The sequence below is a fragment of the Cnephaeus nilssonii genome (genome assembly GCF_951640355.1).
Source record: "Cnephaeus nilssonii genome assembly, chromosome: 16".
NCBI classification, from domain to species: Eukaryota; Metazoa; Chordata; class Mammalia; order Chiroptera; family Vespertilionidae; genus Cnephaeus; species Cnephaeus nilssonii.
The window spans coordinates 42,486,777-42,509,373 of record NC_137087.1 but is presented as its reverse complement, the minus strand read 5'-3'; the positions used below and the strand labels follow the sequence as shown (position 1 = coordinate 42,509,373).

Here is a 22,597-nt window from a genome sequence, read left to right as displayed (position 1 = left end):
GTTATCTTTAGGCCTCCGTTTCCGCTGGTGTGAAATGAAGCCAAAGGGGATGTCCCCAGGGCCTCCAGGGGGCCTCGCTGGGACTGGGGCCAGGGGGAGGGCTTAGCACAGAGCGGGACGCAGCACTGAGGGCTGTGGGCGAGGCCCCCAACCCCTGGAGCCTCGGCGCCCTGCTCAGCGACAACAGCAAGGTGGCCAGGCTCGGCCGGGGCCGGAGCTCCCGGCGCGGAGCAGCCCACCCGGGCCCACGGCACCGCCCACAGAGGCGCCGGGCAGGGCGGTCACGTGGGGAGTCACGTGGTCCCACCCGGAAGCGCGCCGGGGGCGGGACCGGCTGAGCGGCGCTCCCTCTCGTGGGGTTCCCTCCGACTGTCCCGGCGCGGCCCTCGGCTGCCCCCTCCGTGGGCGGCGGACCTGCCTCGGGAGCGCGCGGCCCCCCGGAGGAGGGGAGCGGGCCCCATCCCAGCCTCACCCGCCCGCCCGCGTGGCCGAGAGCCGGTCGCTTCACTTCTCGGAGCCCAAGTTTCTGCAGCTACGAAGTGGGGCGGGTTCCACCAGCCCGGCCTTCCTCCCAGGGTAGCTGTGAGGTGCGAGGGGCTTTGGGGGTGACACTGCTGCCTGAACTGGAGAGTGCGGGGCAAACGGAAGGCTGCGGGGTGCCCATTGCGCCCCGCGGGCTCTCCCTCCTGGCCCTCCGGCCCCGCGGGGGCAAGGCCGGACCCAGACCGAGCTGCTGGCGGGCGGTTTGCCGGGCTGGATGTGAAAATGGGCGCCGGGGGTGAGGGGCGCGGGCCAGAGCTCCACTGAGCCCCGTGTTCCCTCCTGAGCGCTGGATAGAGGGAACCGGGAGTGACACCGGTGAGGGCCTCTTATGAGCCTTTTGGAATAACAGAAGTAGAACCGAATGTTCACTAAGAAACAGTCCCGTTTTCCTGGGAATGTGGCATTAAGCCCAGTCATGCCGGTGATGTAGCAGGTCTAAGTTCTGTTGCAAAAAAAAATGCTGAGCCTCTAAAAGCCCTTTCTTGCCTCATCCTAATTAAGCTAAAGCTTTATGTTACTCCTGCCTTTTATCATCAAAATGTGAATGATCTACAAGTAGTTTAGTTCATCCTGTTGTTTGATGAAGGGCACCTGGGAAATAAGAATAAAGACACCCTCCCCACACACACCTCTTGGTAAGGGCCCCCTGCCAGGTGACTCCCTGACTCTCACTATATAACCTCATAGGGAAGTGCAGCAAGGGGTTTCTCCCTTTCACAGCGGAGTCTGAGGCTCAGGGAGGTGTAAGGGCCTTGGCAAAGCCAAAACTAGAACCAGGTGTCAGGTTCCTTTTTCCTGGGACTAGCGTGGGTTTGCTGACCACACCATGGCTCTGCATGATCCACAGTGAAATGAGAGTGCTTAGAAGGAAACAGTAGGTGGGAAGTAATGTTTGTGGGGCACCTGCTATGTCCTGTTTTAATTTTCAAGGGTAGAGGGGTGGAGGGGTACAGGGCACTCAGACACCGGGCTGTGGGGAAATGTTCTGAGCAGACTGCCGCAGCCAGAGCAAGAGCTGTGACCACACAGTCCTTCACCACCTGTCCACTCCCAGGGACTAGAACAGTCAGAACTGCTTGCCCTCATGACCCCTCTGTTTTAAGCATTTACAGGGCCCGGGACGTTATGCTGCTCTCCATGAGCTGGTCACAGAGTCTGTCCACCGCAGCCCTTTCGGAACCTCTGGCTGACTGGAAGCTCTGCCGTGCTCCTTACCAAGGTAGATAATTCTGCCATACCTGGGGCAGCCGGAGGCAGGCAGCACGCACTCTGAGGCTACGGGAGGTGGACAGAGCGAGGCAGGCAGTGACTGAGCTCTCCCAGGCTCTGCAGAGCCCTCTCCCCAGCCCCTGACGTCACCTTTGCCTACTCTCTCCATCCTCCCTTGCATCCAGGCAGTCATCAGGGTCTGCTGTGTCTCTAGGCTACACTTCTCCTGGCCTCCACCAAGGAGTGGGCCCTCATTACCCCACACCAGGTGACCTGCCTCCATAACCTGACCTCACCCATCGATGGCCAGCACGCCTTTCCCACAGCCTTACCAGCCTACAGGGGCTCTCTGCTGTGGACCACAGCCTTCATTCCATAGCACACCATACCCCAACCCCACATCAGGCTGGCCTGGGAGTCCCGGTTGCCTCTTCCAGGTCCAGCTGCCCTCATCCAGCAACCTCTTCACACTCCTTGTTCTCGCAGTCCCTGCCTGGTGCTTAGCAATTCCGCGGGGATGGGCTGGAGACACCTTGAGGCCAGGTGCTCTGCGTTAGAGTTGATAAACCAACTGGAAATTTGGAGGGAATTCAGTAAGTACCACTAAGCTGCTCAGATAGGGGATCCTAAATAGAGTAAGTCTGAGACCTCGAAATGCTATGATCCTATTAAGGAAGCTGGGCCTCCACTCATGGAAGACTCAGAGCTTCCTTCCGAATCCGTGTCATGTCTTAGCACACGTGCAACGTGATCATGTCCGTGTGGCACACTGCGGTACATGAGAAGGTTTGAAGTTCCTCTCGGGTTCTGAGCTGCACCCACCAGCCTGAGAGCTCTGGCCTTACCAGGCTTGGGTAGGCTTCTCCGGGGTTGAGAGGCTCGACGTCTTGCTGCACCCGGGGGGCCAAGACACAGTGCAGGGAGCTCTGAATTAACAATCGACCAGCTGGTGAATAAGAAAACACACCTAATATAAATAAGCCTTAAAATGTGTGGCATGGAGGGTACATGTGTGGGTGGTGGGGAAGGAGGTTCAGAAGGGCCAGAGATACTGGAGGATGTGGCTGCGGACTCAGCAGCTTAAGCAGGTGTGAGAATGAAGGTCAGGCAGCCTCTGTTTCCCCCTAGAGCAAAAACATGTGAAGGAAATTCCTGTCGTGCTGAATCCAATCCTGATGGGCTTCGAAGCTCGCCTTTTGTGGCTGTGTTTTGGTTTGGGGAGAAACACACCTCTGGACTGCCCAGAGGGAGGTGCAGCAGCCGCCCTCCGTTCCGGCACAGGCTCTGTCTGCCGTGAGCCCGGGGTCCGCCTGCCTCCCTGTGCAGCGGGCTCGTGTCCAGATCGAGAGCTGGGTCCTTCCTCACGATGGGTCCCAGTAGGCCCAGGGGTCAGAAGACACAGGAAAGAGCCCCAGCCGTGGCATCGGACAGGATCCCAGCTCTGCCGCTTGACGCTGTGCCACATGGTGCTCTATGAAACGGAAGGAACGGACGGTTTCTGTTTTATCAGGTGGTTGGGAGGGTGTGAAGAAAGAACGCCGGGAGGCCCCGGCCATGGTGCCTGGTACCCAGTAAGGGCTCAGTAGATGTTGGCTGGGGTCATGATCCTCTTCATCCCTCAGGCCAAGCTTAAGGATGTGGGGGCTGGGAGGCAACCTTGACCTTGCTTCTCCCTGCAGATGAAGTGCGTCTTGGTGGCCACAGAGGGAGCAGAGGTCCTCTTTTACTGGACAGATGAGGAGTTTGAAGAGAGTCTGCGGCTGAAGTTTGGGCAGTCGGCGTATGAGGGAGAAGAGGTGAGTGTGGGATGGACGGGCGGGGACAACACAGAACTACCAGGAGCAGAGAGCCTGTCCCCGCTCCAGGGCTGGGCCAGAGACTGTGTGTGGCCCCGCATCCTTCGCACCTCCCACCCCTCACCTCCCCCAGGCTGACTGGCTAAGTGAGGGCAGGAGGATGTAGAATTTTAATCACACAGCAGAGAAACTTCATCTCACCCGTTTCTTTACTTAAAAAGTTGAGCATAATCTTAACACATTACTTTTTATGACAGCTATATTAAGGTATAATTGACATACTATAACCTGAACGTACTCAAAATGTACAACATGATATACTTTAACATGCACATATCTGCAATTCCATCACAATCAATAAAATGGACATACCCACCATCCCCCAAATTTGTGAGCTTCCTTCGCCTCCCCCCACTTGGCCAACCACAGATCCGCTCTCTGACATAATAGCTGAGTTTGTATTTATAGACCTTTATGATGAAATCGTACAGTAGATACCAGGCTGGGTTTGGGTTTGGGTTTGGGTTTGGGTTTGGGTTTGGTTTTGGTTTGGTCTGGCTTCCTTCACGCGGCCTGACTGAGACTCGCCCCTCTTGTCCTGTGTGTCTCAGCAGTTCACCCCCTTCCACAGCTGAGCCGTGTCTGTTCTCACGGCGCCACAGTTGGTTCAGCCACTTACCTGCTGGTGGGAGCAACATGCGGGATGTTCCCAGTTTTTACTTACGCGTAAGGCAGCTTTCACTGGCTCGTCAGGGAAATCCCCAGGGGAGTGTGGCTGGATCATGTCAGTGTATGTTGAACTTTTTAAGAGACTGCCCAGCTTTCCTAAAGAGGTTGTGCCATTTAATAGTCCACTGGTAGTACGGGAGCCTTCCATGTCCTCAGTAGCCTGCTGGCCCCTGCTGTGGTCACTCTTTGTAAATGTACTTAGTCACTGATCGGTGTCTAATAGGAAGTGACTTTTCTATTAATATAATTTGTTCATGACAGAATTTCATTGTGTGTTAATTTTCATTTCCTTAATGACTAATGATTTTGAGTATCTTTTCATGTGCTTATTGGCCATTCTTATATCTTCTTTAATGAACTGTACAATCTATTGCAGTTTATTGGGTTGATTGTTTCTTATTTTTATTGAGTTTTGAGAGTTTCTTATGTATTTTGGATGTAAATCCAAGGAGATAGATGTTTTGTAGGTATTTTCTTCCAATTTGTGTCTTATCTTTGCATCCATCTAATAGTGTCATTCAAAGAGCAGAAGTTTTTAATTTTGATAACTTCAATTTATCCTTTTATTTTTTTTGCTTTTATGGATCATGCTTTTGATGCCATATCTAAGAAATCTTTGCCCAACCCAAGATCACAAAGAGTTCTCCTGGTATTTTCTTCCAGAAATTTTATAGTTTTAGGTTCTATATTAGGTCTAATGATCCATTTTGAATTTTTTAATATGGTGTCAGATATAGATTAAAGTATTTTTTTTTGCATATGAACATCCAATTTTATACTTTACTAGAGGCCTGGTGCACGAAATTTGTGCACGGGGGGGGGGGCAGTGTCCCTCAGCCCAGCTTGCACCTTCTCCAATCTGGGACCCCTCAAGGGATGTCCGACTGCCCGTTTAGGCCCAATCTCACTGGCAGTCGGACATCCCTCTCACAATCCAGGACTGCTGGCTCCCAACTGCTCACCTGCCTGCCTTCCTGATTTCCTCTAACCGCTTCTGCCTGCCAGCCTGATCACCCCCTAACCACTCCCATGCCAGCCTGATTGATGTCTAACTGCTCCCCTGCCAGCCTGTTTGCCCCCAACTTCCCTCCTCTGCTGGCCTGGTCACCCCTAACTGCCCTCCTCTGCAGGGTTGATCGCCTCCAACTGCCCTCCCTTGCAGGCCTGGTCCCTCTCAACTGCCTTCCCTTGCAGGCCTGGTCCCTCCCCTGCTGGCCATCTTGTGGTGGCCATCTTGTGTCCACATAGGGGCAGGATCTTTGACCACATGGGGCAGCTATCTTGATCTTGTGTGTTGGAGTGATGGTCAGTCTGCATATTACTCTTTTATTACATAGGATAGAGGCCTGGTGTACAGGTGGGGACCAGCTGGTTTGCCCTGAAGGGTGTCCTGGATCAGGGTGGGGTTCCCTTGGGGTGTGGAGAGGCCTGGGCGAGGGGCCTGTGGTGGTTTGCAGGCCAGCCACGCCCCTGACAACCCAAGCAGAGGCCTTGGTATCTGGAATTTATTTATCTTCTACAATTGAAACTTTGTAGCCTGGAGTGGAGCCAAGCCTCCTGCTCGCTCCCATGGCCGGCAGCCATTTCTCTTGGGATTGATGTATCTTCTATAATTGAAACTTTGTATCCTTAAGTGGAGGCTTGGGCCCGCCAGAGTGTGTGGAAAGCTTGGCTTCCTCTGTTACCGGGGAAACCCAAGCCTCCCTTCTGGTAGCCATCTTGGTTGATGTTAATTTGCATACTCGCCCTGATTGGTCGGTGGGCGTGGCTTGGCTGGTGGGTGTGGCTTGTGTAGCGGAGTGATGGTTAATTTGCATATTACTTCTTTATTAGAGAGGATTATTAAAACACAGATTATTATTTTCACTCATATTTTCCACTCTACATTTTATTTACTTTATTTATTTCAATATATTTTTATTGACCTCAGAGAGGAAAGGAGAGGGAGAGAGATATAGAAACATCAATGATGAAAGATCATCACTGATCGTCTGCCTCCTGCAGGCCCCAAACTGGGGATTGAGCCCGCAACCCGGGCATGTGCCCTGACTGGGAACTGAACCAGCAACTTGTTGGTGCGTAGGACAACGCTCAATCTACTGAACCGCAGCAGCCAGGCGGTGTGGCTCAGTAGATTTTATATATAGTTGGGATCATGCCACATTTACAGTTTTATTTTCTGTTTTTTTCACTTACCATCATATCTAAAGATAATTCCATTTTGTTAAATATTCTCAAAAGCATAAATGTTCATGGAAACATATTCCTGTGTATGAATAAATGCGTGCATTTATTTAACTATTTCCTCAATACTGGGCTTGCATAGCACTTCTAGTTTTCTGTAACTATTACTGTAGGGAACACTTGTGCTTGAATTTTACCCCACCTCTTACTATTTCCTTGGGATAGATTCCTAAGAACAGAAACATCGATTCAAAAGCCATTCAAAGAGATTGTACCACTCTATAATTCTACCAACTAGTATGAGAATGTCCCTTTACACTCTGCCTACACCAAAGATTTTTATCTCCCCCCACTAGAAAAAATTCTGGCTACACCTGCAGAGAAAACTACTATTTTTAACATGAGTTGCTGTACACACTCTAGATTTTTAAGTGACTTTTCTATTAATATAATTCATTCATGACAGTTCTAGAAAGTTATGGTATGTGAATAATTCAACATTTACCTATCTGGAAGGATATTCAGACAAATATTAATTGAGAACCTCTTATGTGCCGTCTCTGGGGGTAGAGCAGTGAATGTGACCTTGCTCTCATGGAATTAGAGGCCAAAAAGGGATGACATACAGTGAACCAAGTAAGCACCAGGAGTTCAGGGAGTGATGAATGGTCAGAAACACTTCAACCAGGTGTGAGATGGGGAGTGACTGGGGCAGGGTGGCCTGGGGGTGGTTAGGCGAGAGGCTGTCTGAGCTGGGACCTGAATGATGAGAAGCAGCCACTGTCTAAGCTTCACTGGCAGGATCTGCAGCCGCTGGGCACAGACCTTGGCTCCTGATGTTGAGAACGTTGGGAGAAAATCAGCCGCACTGCTGTGTCCAGCTCATATGTTAATGCTGCACACGGCCTCTGGCCAGTGGCCTGTTTCGCTTCTCCAGGCAAGGGCTTCCTCAGCTCCTTGTAGATCTCACCAGCTCCAGGTCAGGACTCTGCTTTCTCCATATTGCAGTCAGATCCCCCGGCATCAGCTGGGGCAGGCCAGCCATTTTCCTCCCTTCCTTGCATTCCAGTGTTGTGAATTTCGGCTGTGGCCATCCCACTGTCCTTATCCCATTTTATTCGCAGATTCTCAACTAATTTGTCTGTCTCTTTTTTGTTTTGTTCCTTAGTTGGGATTGCAGAGAGGATGGGTGGGGGAAGAGCTTATAAAAGTAAAAGTATGCTTGTTGTGGAAATAGGGGAAGTACAGAATTAGTACATAAAAAGTAGGAGGAAGAAGCACTCACAGGCCCCTCTGATCAGAAGTAATAAATTTAACAATGTTGACTTTTTAAAATATTTTAATGCTTTTAATACAGTTTAAAATACAGAACATTCACACCTTTTTTAAAAATATATGTTTTTATTGATTTCAGAGTGAGGAGGGGAGAGGGAGAGAGAGAAACATCAATAATGAGAGAGAATTATCGCTGCCTCCTGCACGTCCCCTACTAGGGATCTAGTCCACCACCCTGGCATGTGCCCTGACAGGGAATCGAACCGTGACCTCCCGTTTTATGGGTGGAAGCTCAACCACTGAGCCACACCCGTCGGGCCACACCTTTTTTTTAAAAAACATAACATTGCATCAGAGGAATGTTCCACATCGTTGAAACACTCCACTACTTTAAGTAGCTGTCTATTCTTCCATAATTTAGACGAGCTGTTACTTATTTAATGCCCCTCTGGTACTGGACACTCCCTGTCCCCCAGTTGCTGGCTACTATGAATGATGCTGTAGTGAACATCTTCGCACCTGGGTCTTTGCCCGCTCTCTGACCACTTTCCTAGGCTGCATTGCCCCCCAGCAGGCCTTCCGCTGCAGAGGGCACGGACTGTGCCCCCTGCAGCCCATGCTCTTCGAGTTGGCCCGCTCTCCATCAAACGCCCACGCATTGCACTGTGGAGACATGGCCTCCTCCCTTCGCGCTCCCTTCCACCTCCAGGGCCTCAACAGCACGGAGAGGTGGCCAGCCCTTCCCAGCCTTCCTAACTGCACCCAGGTTTGGAGGCAATGTCTTTCTGCTCCCTCGGGTCAGAACAGTGACTCCCTCCCCGGCAGATCTAAAGCTGTGGACACCCTTGGTGGCCAGGCCGGCTCTGTCCATTTCTTTGTCCCCCGTGTCTGGCACACTCGAGCAGGGTTTTCTCCCCCTCTTGCAGCTTCCTGCCCTGGAGGACCAGCTCAGCACCCTCCTGGCCCCAGTCATCATCTCCTCCATGACAATGTTGGAGAAGCTCTCAGACACGTACACCTGCTTCTCCACAGAAAATGGCAGCTCCCTCTATGTCCTTCACCTGGTGAGTGTGAGGTCCTGGGGCCCATGTTCCTCCTCCCTTGACTCCAGTCTTATCAGCCAGCCCCGGGGGGCTCCCCTCACCTGCCCTGATCCCTGGGACCTGATCGTCCCCTCACTATTCCCAGGGATCGGGGCAGGTGAGGGGTGCCCCCCGGGGCTGGCTGACATCAGCCCGCTGTGCCCTCAGTTCGGAGAATGCCTGTTCATCGCCATCAACGGCGACCGCACGGAGGCCGAGGGGGACCTGCGGCAGAAGCTGCGTGTGCTCAAGTTCCTGTTCGAGGTGCACTTCGGGCTGGTCACCGCGGACGGCCAGCTCATCCGGAAGGAGTGAGTCCTCGCGGCGGGTCCATCCAGGCATTGGCTCAGCACGCTCCTGAGGCCAGACAGTGTGTGCACACCGTGCCCCTGGCTCCTTCCTGCGCTTCCCTGGGCCTCTAGCTGGGGTCATGTCACATCTGCACATGAGAGCCGGAGAAGGGCAGCGATTTCCTCAGGGCCGGCCCCGGTTCCTGCCCAGCCACCCCGCTCCCCGCCGAGGGCATGGCCCCATCACGGCCCTCTGTGCTTCGCAGGCTCTGCCTGTTGCTTGGTCAGGTCACTTGAGCTCTGCCGGTCCTGCCCGGGATCTAGGACTGCGCCCCTTGGTTGAAGTGGGGGACAGCCAGCTTCCTCATGCCCTCCCGTGCTCTTCCCCAGGCTGCGGCCCCCCGACATGGAGCAGCGCGTCCAGGTGTGGGAGCACTTCCAGAGCCTGCTGTGGACCCACGGCCGCCTGCGCGAGCGGGAGCAGGGCTTCGCCGTGGAGGTGACCGTGGGTGCGCGGGCCCTCGGGCCCTGGAAGGGTCAGGTCAGAGGGGCCGTGCCGCTGTAAGACCAGGTTTCGATCCCTCTAACGAGTGAGGGGGCACAGGCCGACCCCCAAACTCGGGAGCTTCTAGTGAGGCAGGGTCCGTGCTGGTCTGGGCTCCCTGTTCTGTCCCCAAGTGTCTGTGCTCAGTGTGGCCTGAGGGAATGCACCCCTCAGCCAGGGCCTGGAGCAGGAGGGGGCGGCGGGTGACGTGGCTTCCTCTCCCGCCCCCGCGTGGCCAGGCTGTGGAGCGGCTCATTCACCCTCAGCTCTGTGAGCTGTGCATCGAAGCGCTGGAGCGGCACGTCATCCAGGCCGTGAACTCCAGCCCCGCGCGGGCCGGCGAGGAGGCCCTGCACGCCTTCCTGCTCGTGCACTCCAAGCTGCTGGCTTTCTACTCCAGGTGAGCGGAGGCCCTGGCCCCTCGCTCACCCCGTCTCACAGTCACCACTTCCCGGGCCAAGAAAACCAACCCGTCTCTCCCGTGAAGCTCAGATTCTTCGATTCCTCAGCCTCTCAGCTCAGTCTCTCTCTGAAGTACTTCTCCGGGAACACTGTCTCAGAGTCCGAATTTAGGACTTCCTGGTCCCTGGTGGTTCCCCATTGATAATTATTTTTAACACAACCACGTTTTAGTTTAAAAATTGATGAGCTAATTTTATCTACACAGCCTTTCTCCAAAAGGGGGGAAATCAGCTGGCGCAGTCGTAAACTCCTTGAGGGCAGGGACCATGCCCGGTCTCCATAGCCCGACCTGTCCTCGTCCACTGCCCCCAGGGCACTGGGCACGTGCCGACCAGCCGCCTGCTCTCTCTGCAGCCACAGTGCCAGCTCCCTGCGCCCAGCCGACCTGCTGGCCCTCATCCTGCTGGTCCAGGACCTCTACCCCAGCGAGAGCACCGCGGAGGAGGACGACGGTGACGACACTCAGGTCTCGGGCAGCCTCTGGGCAGCGGGAGGCCATCGGGGATGCGCGGAAAACCCGTCCGCGGGGTGCCGCCAGGCTGCTGGGGAGGCCGGGGTTCCTGAGTCACAGCTCTGGGCTTGGGGCTGGGCATGCCTTTCCTGCTGCTTTCAGATAGAAGGAGAGTTCTGGAATGCATGTGGTTAAAAGTGCAGCTTTCTGGAGTCAGATAGTCCCTGCTTCACCACTTAGCGATGTGGGCGGGCAGATACTTACCCCTTCTGAGCCTCAGTTGCCTTATCTGTGCAGTGGGACAGCGATGACATCTACCTCTCGGGGTGGTTTTGAGGAATAAAGGAGGCAGGTTCCTAGAGCCCAGCAATGCCTGGGGCGGGGGGAACTCTCAGTAAGTGTACCCCCCACCGTCGCCATCCTCCTGCTCTTCCGTGGTTTGGTGTCAGTGTGAGGGAATGTCAGTGGTTCTGGAGAAAGACTAGACCACCTAGACCTGAAACACGCCAGGGCCTCGCGGTGGAGCCGGTCGCACCTGTGCCTCTGCTCGTCGGCTGGGCTGTGAAGTGCTGGGAGGGGAGCGCCGTGGGGAGGAGCCCGTCAGACTTGCTCTAACCGCGGTCTCCTGTGCCTGTCGCAGCCTTCCCCACGGAGGCTGCCGAGCAGCCAGAACATTCCCGTGCAGCAGGCCTGGCGCCCTGGTTCCTCAGGCCCCTCCCGGAGTTCCACGGGGACTGTACGTGCTGTGTGCCTGCGGGGAGGGCGGGACCAGGGCTGAGCCCTCAGCCCCAGCTGCCCCTTCTCCCCCCAGGAGACAGACAGCTTCTCCCTCCCTGAGGAGTACTTCACCCCGGCTCCTTCCCCCGGGGAGCGGAGTTCAGGTTCAGGTGAGACCTGAGAGGGTGCTGGGGGGGGGGGAGGAGCGGGGGAGGGGGGAGACAGATGCCAGGTGGCAGCCCTGGGGAGTCTGTCTTGGGGTTCAGTGGACCCCTGCCTTGTAAGGGCCTAGGCACAGACACCCAGCTTTCTAGAGTATGGGACACTGTCTGCAGCAACCCCTCTGTCTGCCCTCCTGGCTCCAGCTTGAATTCAAGGGCTGTGAAGGCCACTCAAGTGATCACTAAACTGTTTATGACACATGGATTCCATTTAAAAATTCATCTCTCATGTGTATTCTCTGCTTTCTCTTTCTTTTTTGTAATTAATAAGTAATCAGGTAATTAAAATTAAGTAGTAATCATTTGATTTCAAGCACAGTGATTTAAAATATAAATATTCAGTCTCTATAGTTTATATCTGACCTGTTTTTAAAGCATGTGGGTAAACAACAGAAATAAATTAAAAATTTAGTTTATTAATTAAACTACTGCGCGGCCTAGGCATCAGGATTTTTAAAAGGTCTCACATGCATCCACAGTTAAAAACCACTGGGTTAGAAGTTCTTAACTTTAGGTCCCTGGATGGGCTGCAGGGAGCCTGGGGCCCCCGAGGGCGTGTCCCAGTTCACTTATGCTTGCACATTTCTCTGAGGCCAGGGTCCATAGCTGTCCTCTAAGCCTCTCCGTGAGCCCAAAACACAGTGGGAAGCACCCCTTGGGGTGACCACTGACATTCCCTTCCCTCACTCATCGCGATCCTCCTCCTCGCCCCTTTCTCTCGGCGGTTAGTGTTTTATGCCTCGGAGCTGTCAGTAATGCCATTCCACAGTGCACAGAACTTACAGCTTACAGATGGCTCCAGTTGCACTCATCCATTTGTCAATCAGGTGTGTGAGACACAGGAACAGACTTCCCCCAGAGAAACATGGTTATAAATGATAGTTGTTTGCAGTAAACTATGAGAGAACACTATTATTACAAACATATAACATTTCCAATATGTGGTAGGTTCCGTAGGCTTTTGTGAGCTGTCCTGGGAAGGGAAGTCTAGCTCAATACCCAGCACGCAGTAGGTGCTCAGTAAAAGTTTGCTGATTGACTAAACAGATGGGGAAATGTAGACTGTGTGCTGCCTCCTAGTGGCGAGGCACTGTTCCAGCCAGGAAGGGGCATGAAGGGGCAGAGGGCAGAAGCAAGGGGGAAGGAGGGAGCTGAGGAACGTGCCCCCGCATTGCCAGGTGCATCTTCCGGCACTTGCTCCAGCACCCGGCTCTGTGGGGAGCTTCTCTTCCCAGGCATTCCCCTGGTATTGCAGAGTTCCCCTGCGCTTGCCGGCTTGGGATAGGATGGGAGGGCAGTGCCGCTCCAGCCCATACTAAGTGCTTGCCCCAGCCAGGTGCTGTGTGTAGCTGGGGCGGGGGCATTCCTGCTCCACCCACCCCTTCTGATGTGCTGTTGCGCCATTATTCATGGTTTCCAGTTATTTATGTTATTTTATTGCCTGTGGCCTGCAGGTAGCACCATCTGGATGGACGGGGGAACCCCACCCACCGATGATTCCCTGATCCAAGTGAGTTTTTGGGGGGAGGGGATGGCCTGGGGTACAAGCTGATCTAGATGCTGCAGTGAGTGCTGGGGACTCTGAGGCTCCCCCTCTGAGTGACGCCTGCCACCTCTGGGCTGTCAGTGCCTGGACAGCTCAGCCCGAGGCCTGCGGGGGGCGGCGGGGGCGGGGAGTGGAGGGAGACCTCAACTCCTGAGAAATCCCCACTCCTCACTGGAGAGTGAAAGTCCAACTCAATTTGTAACATTTTTTTTAAGATGAAAATGTAAATATATTCATTGTAGAAAAACTGGGAAATACAAAAGTAAAGTGTGGAAAAGGACTACTCTCTCAGGACACACACACACACTTTCCTAATGTATTTCATTACACTTCTGCCTTAAGCGTTTTCCCCTTTGCTAGGCACTCCTCAGCAGTGCGGTCAGCACTGCGAGTCCATCGCGCGTGCCATCGCTCACTTAGCAAACCCCCAGCCGTCGTGTCCAGCATTTGCTGTCATAAGGCTGCAGTGCCGTCCTTACAGGGCGGTTTTGGTGGCATCTCTAACGAGTTCCTCACTTCTCTGCTTTTACCATAAAGGCTTTCTGAGAGCCTCAGTAAGCCTGGAGTCTCGCTCAGTTAGTCATTCAGTGCCTCAGTTTCCCCGGTGGGCACTCTGAGGTGGTTGAAATGACAGACTTATTTAACGTTCAACGCCTTCATCTCTGTGACGACATGGGGAGGCAGCCTCTTGCTCTCGCTCCACCCTTGTCTCTTTTTCCTGCCTTTTCCGTCTCTTCTCTCCCCACCGCCCTGCTCGGCATCCAGCCCTGCCTCTGGGCGGAGAGGCCAGAGAAGCTGAGAGGGGCAGACGTTGGAACGGGCTGCGGGGCTGTTTGAGCACAGAGCAGGGATGGGAGAGCGGGCACTTCTTGGAGCTGAAACGGCTCCTCGTGGCTCACAGTGAGGATGGCCAATGGGCCACTGTGGGTGGATGCAAGGCGGGGAGGAGGCCAGCCGGGTCCCCCGCCCCTCCCACCACAGCCCCTCTTCCTCCACAGATAGGAGAAGACACACTCCAGACGCTGATCCCCGGCTCCCCAGCGCCTTCCTGCCCCAGGCGGATTTTCCTGGATGCCACTGTGAAAGAGATGTACTGCCCCATGGTGCCCCACACCATGTACTGCCTGCCCCTGTGGCCGGGCATCAACATGGTGCTCCTGACCAAGGTAGGCGCACCCCCACCTGTCCCGCTGCCTGGGCCTGGGCACCGGCCCCGTGGCTGCCCGTCCCCCTGCCTGCTGCCTCTGCCCCTAGAGCCCCGGCGCGCCGCTGGCCCTGGTCCTGTACCAGCTGCTGGACGGGCTCTCCCTGCTGGAGAAGAAGCTGAAGGAGGGGCCGGAGGCCCGGAGCTCCCTGCGCTCCCACCCGCTCATCGGGGACCTGCGCCAGCGGATGGACAAGTTTGTCAAGAACCGCGGGAGGCAGGAGCTTCAGGTGAGGCCCGGACCTCCTATGCCGGCCTCCGGGGGAGGGGCAGGCCCGGCGGCAGGGCTGTCTGTCAGTCCGCCTCTGCCCCACCATGGGTCTGCCATCCTGGGTTCCCCGGGAGGAACTTGTAGGAAAAACTTACGGCACTTGACATTTTCAGAACATGTTTATGTAAGTTTGGCAGAGCACGGATTATCATTCCCATTTTTTTAGAGGAGGGAACTGCGGCTTGGAGACAGGGACAGTGACGGGGCACAGGGGAGGGGAGCCCAGCAGGAAGTGGGGTGGAGGCTGGGTCAGTGTGAGGAACTGCGCGTCACCGGCTGCGCACAATTGACCTGAAAACGGGCAGAAGGATTGGAAGAGGCCGAGCCCCTGAAGCCCAGACCCAGGCCCAGAGTCTCCGCCGGAGCCGCCGGAAGCTGCTCAGCGTCTCTCAGTGACGCCGGCATCGCAGTGGCACCGCCTCAGGTGCAGGGTCCTCTGTAGGGTGACGCCCAGGCTCCTCTCAGCATAGTGCCCCCTCCAGTCACTTGCCTGTCACTGGCAGCATTGGTTTGCGTGTCTGTGCCAGCAGGCAGTGGGCCCAGCACTTGGCACACGGAAAGTGCTTTTGAAATGAGCACCCGCCAAGAGTAGAACGTGGTGTACATCGGGTGCAGAGAGCTGGGGGACCTGCCGGGACCCCACATTGGCTGTGCGAGGGCACATGTGTGCAGGGCCTCAGCAGGCCTTCAGAGGATGCCCTCAGAGCCTGGGCCTCACTGTGGGAACACCACCAGGAAGCTGACCGGTGCCCTACCCCTGCCCTCCTGCAGAGCACCTGGCAGGAGTTCAAGACCAAGGCCTTCTCCAGAAGTGACCCCGCCTCATCGCAGGAGTGAGTTGTGGGGTCTGGGTGGGGGCGCAAGTTTGGACAGAGGGGCAAGTTGCCTCCAGGCCAAGAGGGAGAGAATGTTCAGGAAGGTGCCTTTGAGGGGACAGGGTCCTGGGAGAGCGGGGTCCAGCTGCAGCCGCTGGAGGGAGGTTTGGAAGCAGATCAGCTGGAGACTGGGTGCAGGCCCGTGAGGACCCAGCACCAGGGACACACTGCCTGGGTTCCGGCCCAGCTTCAGCTCTGCTTCAGTGCAGCCTCGCACCCGTCACTCCCCCATTTATGGGGAAATAAGCCGTGACGTTGGACGCGATTCCATGAACTGCGTCCACGTGCATGGAGCACCATGTTGGGAGACACTGGGAAGGAAGCTACCTCCGGGGTCATGAGGGTGAGGCGCGCTCCGTCAGCCGCGTCTGTCATCAGTGCAGGGGTGCCCGTGCAGGATGCGGTGCTGTCCCCGCTGTGTCTGCCAGTGCAGGGCCCGGTGGCCCCCACAGGGGCGGTGCCTGCTCCCAGGGCCCTGCCCGCTGTGACGCGCTCCTCTCCCGGCCCAGGCTGCTCCAGCTGTGCGGGAAGATGAAGCGGCAGCTCTGCGCCATCTACCGTCTGAGCTTCCTGAGCACAGCCCCGAGCCGCGGAGGCCCACAGCTGGCCCAGCACCTGCAGGACCAGGTCCAGATGCTCATGCAGTGAGTGTGGGCGTGGCCCGGGGTGGCCGGGGTGGGCGGGTGCCCACGTCCCCACGCCCCCGCTCCCTGCTTTCCCGCAGAGAAAAGCTGATGGACTGGAAGGACTTTCTGTTGGTGAAGAGCAGGAGGAACGTCACCATGGTGTCATATCCTCATGTCTGAGCCCCGCGCCCCCCGGGGGAGCCGCTCCTGTCCGCCTGTCCCTCCGCCTGCCCTCTCTGAAGGACTGTGGCTGTGGGATGGAGAAGATATATTCCATTACCTCAGTTTCTTTTCTCTGAAAAATAGGCAAGAGTGCCAGGTGCCTGTCTGCAGGAACGCTCCAAGGCTGAAATTTCAGCAGCCCCTGGTGTCCCACAGTGACTTCATAAGAGCCTTAGAATTCACTATTGTCGGTGGTGTCCCACCAGCAAAGTGGTGATGGGCATTCCTCGAGGGACAGAGGTCCTGGGGACGGGTCGGTGTGAGAGCCGTGTCCTCCTCCTTGGAGGTCACAGTTCACAGCAGAACAGGGAGGCTCTGAGAAGGCCTGCACCAAACGTGTTCACCCCTGTTTTAGAAACCGTGTCCAAGATCGATTAGACCCTTTTGTTACGGACCACTGGTTTTACTGAACAGTGATCCCCTGGAACTTTGTATAAAGCGCGTTGCCTATGTGAAAACCTCGAAAGGTCTGGTCTCCAGCCCCTGCAACGTCCGTCTCCGGGGTGCAGGTGAGAGGGATGGCAGAGCGCCAGCCACTGCCCTTCCGTGGGGTCGGTTCCCAGCCTTCCAGCCTCGAGGTGAGAGAGGTGAACAGTCACGGTGAGGTGTGTGGGTGGCGGTCAGCTAGGCTCACCCATCACCCATGCGGCTCTCCTCTCCGCCAGCCTCATCGTGTGTATAATTTAAATGCATCCCTCGTGGAAATCATAAAACATGAACACACCATGTTCCTGTTGCATCCAGAGCTCCCCATGTTAAATGTGCCAGCGTCAGGGATCCATTGTACTTGCATCTTAGAACTCTTTGGGGTTTGGGTTCGGAGGTAAAGGGAGGCCTGGGAGAGGGCGTCCTAGGGGTTGGCTGAAATGTGAACTGCGGGAGGGGCAGGCCTGGCAGGCCGCCTCTGACTCCGTGCTTAGCCCGGGGACCTGGGTCAGGGACAGAGAAGCACCGCCCTGGCTCCCGGCTTACAGCACCTTGACTCTGGCCTGCACCTACCTGGAGGACTTCCCGGGCCTGGTGCACTTCATCTACGTGGACCGCACGACCGGCCAGATGGTGGCCCCCTCTCTCAGCCACAGTGAAAGGACCTCGTCGGAGCTGGGCAAGGGGCCCCTGGCTGCCTTTGTCAGAACCAAGGTAACCGCTGCCCGGCCGGGCACTCGTCACTGCCCATCGCACAGGACGCGCTGGCCGCGGCCCTGCCTGGGAGGGATGGGCTCCCTGCTCCCAGGGCTCCCGAGGCTCTGGAGCTCGCCCCACCTTAACCCCTCCTCTTCCTCTGTCAGCGCCTCTGCCTAGCCCCGCAGGCACCTCATAGCAGCTTGTCTGTCACCCCAGGGCCCTGATCAGCCTTGATCAATGCAGGGCCACCTTCCTGGGAGTTGGCTAATGTCCTGGATCAGCAGAGACTGGGCAGGGAGGTCAGGGGAGGAAGTGGCCAGGGCCGGCCACAGCGCCTGGCATACATAAGTGCCCAGTAAGTACTGTTTGTTGAGTTAAACAAAACAAAGAACAAACACAGCTTAGCCAACTTGACTGTCAGAACTTAAAACTAGATGGTTTCTGCCAAGGAAACATTCTCTGGGGATTCTTTTATTCTCTTTAACTGACCCTTCTTCATGGCAAACTCGTACTTTGAGTCGGGAGAAGGGAGGACCTCGGCCACCTTCTACACTGTATGTGCACACAGACACACCCACTTTTTCACCCAAATGAAGTGTGGCATAAAGGCTCAGAGCGGATGGGCGTCAGGGGGCCTGTGCTGAAACCCAGTTCCCACTATGCGGCTGGGGTACTGCTTAGCCTAAGTTCAGTTTCCTCGTTTGTAAAAGAGGATAGTGGCACTATTGACAAATATTACAAATGCACGTACAGTACTGAGCACTGTCTGCAGCACAACAGAGAGAGAACTGACTGCGTATTTACTGGTACCATCATCACCACCATCATCACCATCTCCATCTCCATCCTCTTTCCAGAGATAGTTGGGCTCTCGTGGTACATTTATTTCCTTGTTTTCCTGTGCAGTTTGATGTAGTTGAGCGCTTTCTGTCTATGCAATTGTGTTTACCACATTTTCACTTTTATATCGGTGCATTTCCTCATGTCATTAATTCTTTATAAACATGATTTTTAACAGCTCCACAATAGTCCATCATGGGAATGTAGCATAATTTACTTAGCCATTTCCCCGATGTCGAACATGGAGATTGTTTCCAGCTTTCGCTGCTATAAATAATTCCGCAGCACGCACCTGTGTGCATCCGTCTTTGTCCTCACCTCTGATTACTTTCGCACCGTGGATTCCCAGAAATGGAATGACTAAGTCAAGTGGGAGGAATGTTTTTAAGGTTATTGATACATGTTGTCAAGTTGCTTTCCTGAAAACACAGCAAATCCATGCATTTGTTTGCAGATTTAATTAGACATTGCATTGTGGTCAGGTCCGGAGTGAATCCTCTGTGCCTTCCACTCAGCTTTTCAGTGAGAGGGCTCATCAGACCTTTCCCCAGCCCCAAGCTGTCCCTGCTGCCTCCCCTCAGCTCACAGCAGCGGCAGGAAGTCCTTGAATGAGGCCAGAGAACGTGGTGGGACCCAAGTTGCGTAGTCCGGGAAAACGTTCCCATCAGACCCCTTGGTGAGCCTCCTTAGGACCTCGCCCCTGGAGCAGAGGTGCTGGGTCAGGGTGCCCTGCGTGCTCAAACACCTTACTGACACCTCAGAGGCTCCCAGCCCGGGAGGGGACGCGGGAGGGGCCAGCCCTAGATGGCAGGAGGGGTTCCAGGAGGCCACCCCTTCCTCTCCTCCTGTGTTAACATTGTCTGTGGCTAGTTTCTGGCCTGAATGATGAGTTGACTCACTTATAGCTGGAGTGTCTGGTAACATTATATAAAGTGCTTTCACATCTATTTTATCGTCACGGGAACTGGAGGGGTAGCCCACCCAACAGGAGTCTGTTACTGAGCTCCTGCTCCGAGCCAGGGCTGTGCCTGGGCGCCAGGGAGAGAAGAGCAGGAGAGGCCTTCGAGGAGCTCCTCCGGGTACTTTCCTGCCCTGGGCGGCCAGAGCCGAGCTCTGCCCCTGCCGCGGGGAGAGGGCCGGTCGGCGAGGCTGCCGCTGTCAGGGTGGTGCGAGCGCGCTCCTCCTCTCCCCAGGTCTGGTCTCTGATCCGGCTGGCGCGCCGATACCTGCAGAAGGGCTACACCACGCTGCTGTTCCGGGAGGGGGACTTCTTCTGCTCCTACTTCCTGTGGTTCCAGAACGAGATGGTGGGTGCGGCGTTCCTCGCCTGGGACTCTCCTTCCTTTCTCGTGGACGGTGTGCAGGCGGTCTCTTCATCCTTCTTGTCCCCGGTGGAGCTGACAGATAAGCAGAGCTGGTTGGGACCCGGAACTCAGAGGTCCCTTTTCCCACCGGCTTTGTGACCCTCCACCCACCCAGCTGTTGTTCAAGGCAGCGTTTAGTAACGTCAGGTAACGTGTGAACAGAGGGACACATGCCCCGTGTGAGAAAGGCTGCTCAGATCATGTGCGTCCTCGGTGATGCCCCAGCATCACCCACTGCACTTAAACAGCACGGCACACTGTTGTTCCCATTGTACAGGTGGATAAACTGAGGCTCAAAGCAACTAACCAGCCTGCCCAAGGTACAGCTGACAGTATAGCTTGGGTCTCTTGCCTCTTGGCTGGTTCTCTAGACCTCGCTGTTACTGCAGTGTACGGACATGGCTGGAAAGTTGTCACTGCTGTCCCCATGTCTCCCTCTCCCTCCCCCTCTAGCTCTCCCTCCCTCCCCCACTCTTTCCTTTTCTGTTTCTCTTTGTTTTCTCCTCATTTGTCACCGTTAATCGTCATTCCAGCTTCTAAAGGTCATGTCTCTACCCCCACATGCCCTTGGTCCCCGTTCTGTCCCCCTGTCCCCATGCCCTGCTCTCTCTCTGCTCTTGGCGAGAGCTGACCCTGAGGTGGTGGCCCGTCCCTCTTCTCAGTGAAGTTGTTGGAGTCCCTCACCACCGTTCTCACAGCCGCACAGCCCTGTGCGCTGGTGGAGGCCGGTATCATGGACCCATTCTGCACACTGGAGATCAAACCCCACGGCTGGTCACTGAGGTCATAGGTGATGAAGCCGGAACCCAGGCTCAGCTCTTTTGACCCGTAGGCTCCCATCTTTGCTCTGTGGCTCAGAACTTCCAATGTGTGTGTGACCTTGCCCTTAGCTTCTAGAGCAAGGCACAGCCTCGTGTGCTTGGCTGGCCCCCAGGGTAATGGGCTAAGGTAAAGCCGCGGGTGGGGAGGCCCAGTGTGAAGTCCGGCCAAGCGTACTTCCTCAGTGCTGGGCAGGCCCCGTGACTGGGCCTGGCACACAGTGGGTGCCCAGTGGACCTTGATTCCCGTCCCCTCCCGATACGACCCTGAGAATCCCCGGTGCTTTCAGAGACGGCCTTTTGGTAATGCTTTGCTCTTCATGGCACCTCCCGGGTCACCCTCCCAGTGGCCCTCCTGAGCATGTGACCCAGGTCGTCCTGGATGGGAAGGAGAGCTACCACGTGCCAGGCACGATGCTCGGAACTTTATATCCATCATCTCTGCTGTGCGTTGGGGTTTTATTATCCCCGTTTCACAGATGAGCAAACAGCACAGAGAGGTCCCCGGTTTTCCCAGCACCAAGCACACGCCAGGCAGGGCTGAGCCAGGCCCTGAACCCGCTGTGTCTGTCCCACATGTTCTTCCCACCACGCCCACCACCTCTCTGAGCAAGACCTTCTTCTTCCTTCCCAGGGGCACAAACTCCAGATAATCGAGGTGCCTGTCCTTTCTGATGACGCGGCGCCCGTGGGCATGCTGGGAGGAGACTACTACAGGTGACAGATTTGTGCACCCTGTTGGGGCCGTGGGTGCACAGAGGTTGGGTGATAAGTAACAGTTCCCACATAGGGGAGCAGCTTCTACGTCAAGGTGCCCCCCAAGAACCTCTAAACCCTCGTTCGAGGCTCCTCACAGCCGGGGCCGGCATCCGGTGAGAAAGTGAGTGGGAAACATTTGGGTCTCTGCCCATCTTGCTGTTGTCACCCTCTTGGCAGCATTTGCAAACAACTGTGCTGGGGCCCCAGGACTTCCCTGCTGGCTCTGTGGCTCTTAACTAGGATGCTGCCGTCAGCAGGCCCCACACAGGACTGGGGACTGGAGGGATGGACCGAGGCAGGCTGGGGCTGAGCCTCACACTGTGAGGTCAGCAAGGGAAGGCCTTGCTGGCCTGGTGCTGGCACTGGTGAGGGGACTGTCTGCAAGGTGCCAAAGAGCCCCTGGCTCCGGGGGGGGGGGGGGGGTGCCGTGGCTGCGTCTGAATCCTGTCCTCCCTCTCCCCACCGTAGGAAGCTCCTGCGCTACTACAGCAAGGACCACCCGGCCGAGGTCGTCAAGTGTCATGAGCTGCTGGCCCTCCACCTGTCAGTCATCCCCATAGATGTGCTGGTGCAGCAGGCGGGCGAGCTGGCCCGACGCCTGTGGGAGTCCTCCCGGGTCCCCCTGCTCTAGGCAGTGGGCAGTGCACCTGGTTCTCCACCCCACCCCACCCCCACCCCCACCTGCAGACATCCCTACCACAGAGCCTCGTGTCTGTGTCCAGCAGCCACCTGAGGACGGACAGGCCCCAGGGCAGCTCCAGGATTTCTTTTCTTTATTTCTCTTGTTTGTTTTCTTCTGTTCCCTTCTCCCCACCCCCACCCACCCCAGGATTTCTTTAAAAACCCACCTAAAGCAGCCTCCAGGCCAGGCAGTGACCAAACCCCCAGAAGCTTCTGTCTGGAGGAAGAGGGAGGCCAGGAGGTTCCTTTGTCTCTACAACAGCAGTGGCTGCAGGTCAGAGCTGCCTCCGTGTATCCCAGGAGACAGCGTGTCTGAGGACGCCTGTCCTCGTGTCTGAGGACACCTATCCTCTGCCTTTGTCCCTTTGTCCGAGGCGGGGAGAGCTCCCTGGGGAAGCCCTTTCCCTCCACAGATGACAGGTGCTCTCTGGCTGGGTTCGAGTTCCAACTCTGCCACTTCCTCTGGCGGCTCTGAGCGGGCTCCCCACGTGTGGGCCGACAGCACTCCCTTTCAGGGTGTTTGTGAGGGCTGCTGGGCACGAGAGGGGCGCTCAATAAATGCTGGTCACGGTTATTGGTCCTGTCCAAGCTGAAGCGCCTGGGCCCCTGGGCCTTCTTGGTGCCTAGAAACCCTGGCAGGTCCTGGCCTCTGGGTGCCCACAGGGCTCCTGGCTCCTGCCCTAGCCCCACCCAGAGATCCAGGGACCCCAGGCTTGGAGGCTTGTCAGAGCTCCCAGGCCATCCTGGTGTGCCCAGGTTTGAG

At 56.0% G+C, this 22,597-nt stretch overlaps 1 protein-coding gene across 4 annotated transcripts; it reads left to right on the top strand.

Annotated features, from left to right (window-relative positions):
- The first annotated feature begins 321 nt into the window (after nt 1–321).
- HPS1 (HPS1 biogenesis of lysosomal organelles complex 3 subunit 1) lies at nt 322–22,344 on the top strand. Of its 4 annotated transcripts, none has more exons than XM_079793494.1 (20): nt 322–587; nt 1,656–1,762; nt 3,432–3,548; nt 8,663–8,800; nt 8,987–9,129; nt 9,499–9,607; nt 9,892–10,052; nt 10,469–10,580; nt 11,206–11,301; nt 11,377–11,452; nt 12,958–13,013; nt 14,048–14,215; nt 14,304–14,483; nt 15,260–15,357; nt 15,909–16,043; nt 16,124–16,189; nt 17,243–17,387; nt 19,406–19,519; nt 21,029–21,111; nt 21,622–22,343. In XM_079793494.1, exons 3-20 carry the CDS (start codon nt 3,432–3,434, stop codon nt 21,782–21,784), a joined length of 2,160 nt encoding a protein of 719 aa, XP_079649620.1. In that variant the 5' UTR covers nt 322–587; nt 1,656–1,762; the 3' UTR covers nt 21,785–22,343. The 4 variants fall into 4 exon arrangements, with proteins under 4 accessions (XP_079649620.1, XP_079649619.1, XP_079649622.1 ...); XM_079793493.1 differs by having other exon boundaries at nt 1,647–1,762; XM_079793496.1 differs by having other exon boundaries at nt 1,647–1,762; nt 15,296–15,357; nt 21,622–22,338.
- Nucleotides 22,345–22,597: the final 253 nt, after the last annotated feature.

What these genes read in the sequence shown, in the direction of transcription:
- HPS1 (XM_079793495.1), top strand. Translation starts at nt 3,432, where the DNA reads ATGAAGTGCGTCTTGGTGGCCACAGAGGGAGCAGAGGTCCTCTTTTAC. An exon ending in CCCTCTATGTCCTTCACCTG is followed by an intron (nt 8,801 to 8,986) that starts GTGAGTGTGAGG and finishes CTGTGCCCTCAG; the next exon opens with TTCGGAGAATGCCTGTTCAT. An exon ending in CCGATGATTCCCTGATCCAA is followed by an intron (nt 13,014 to 14,047) that starts GTGAGTTTTTGG and finishes CTTCCTCCACAG; the next exon opens with ATAGGAGAAGACACACTCCA.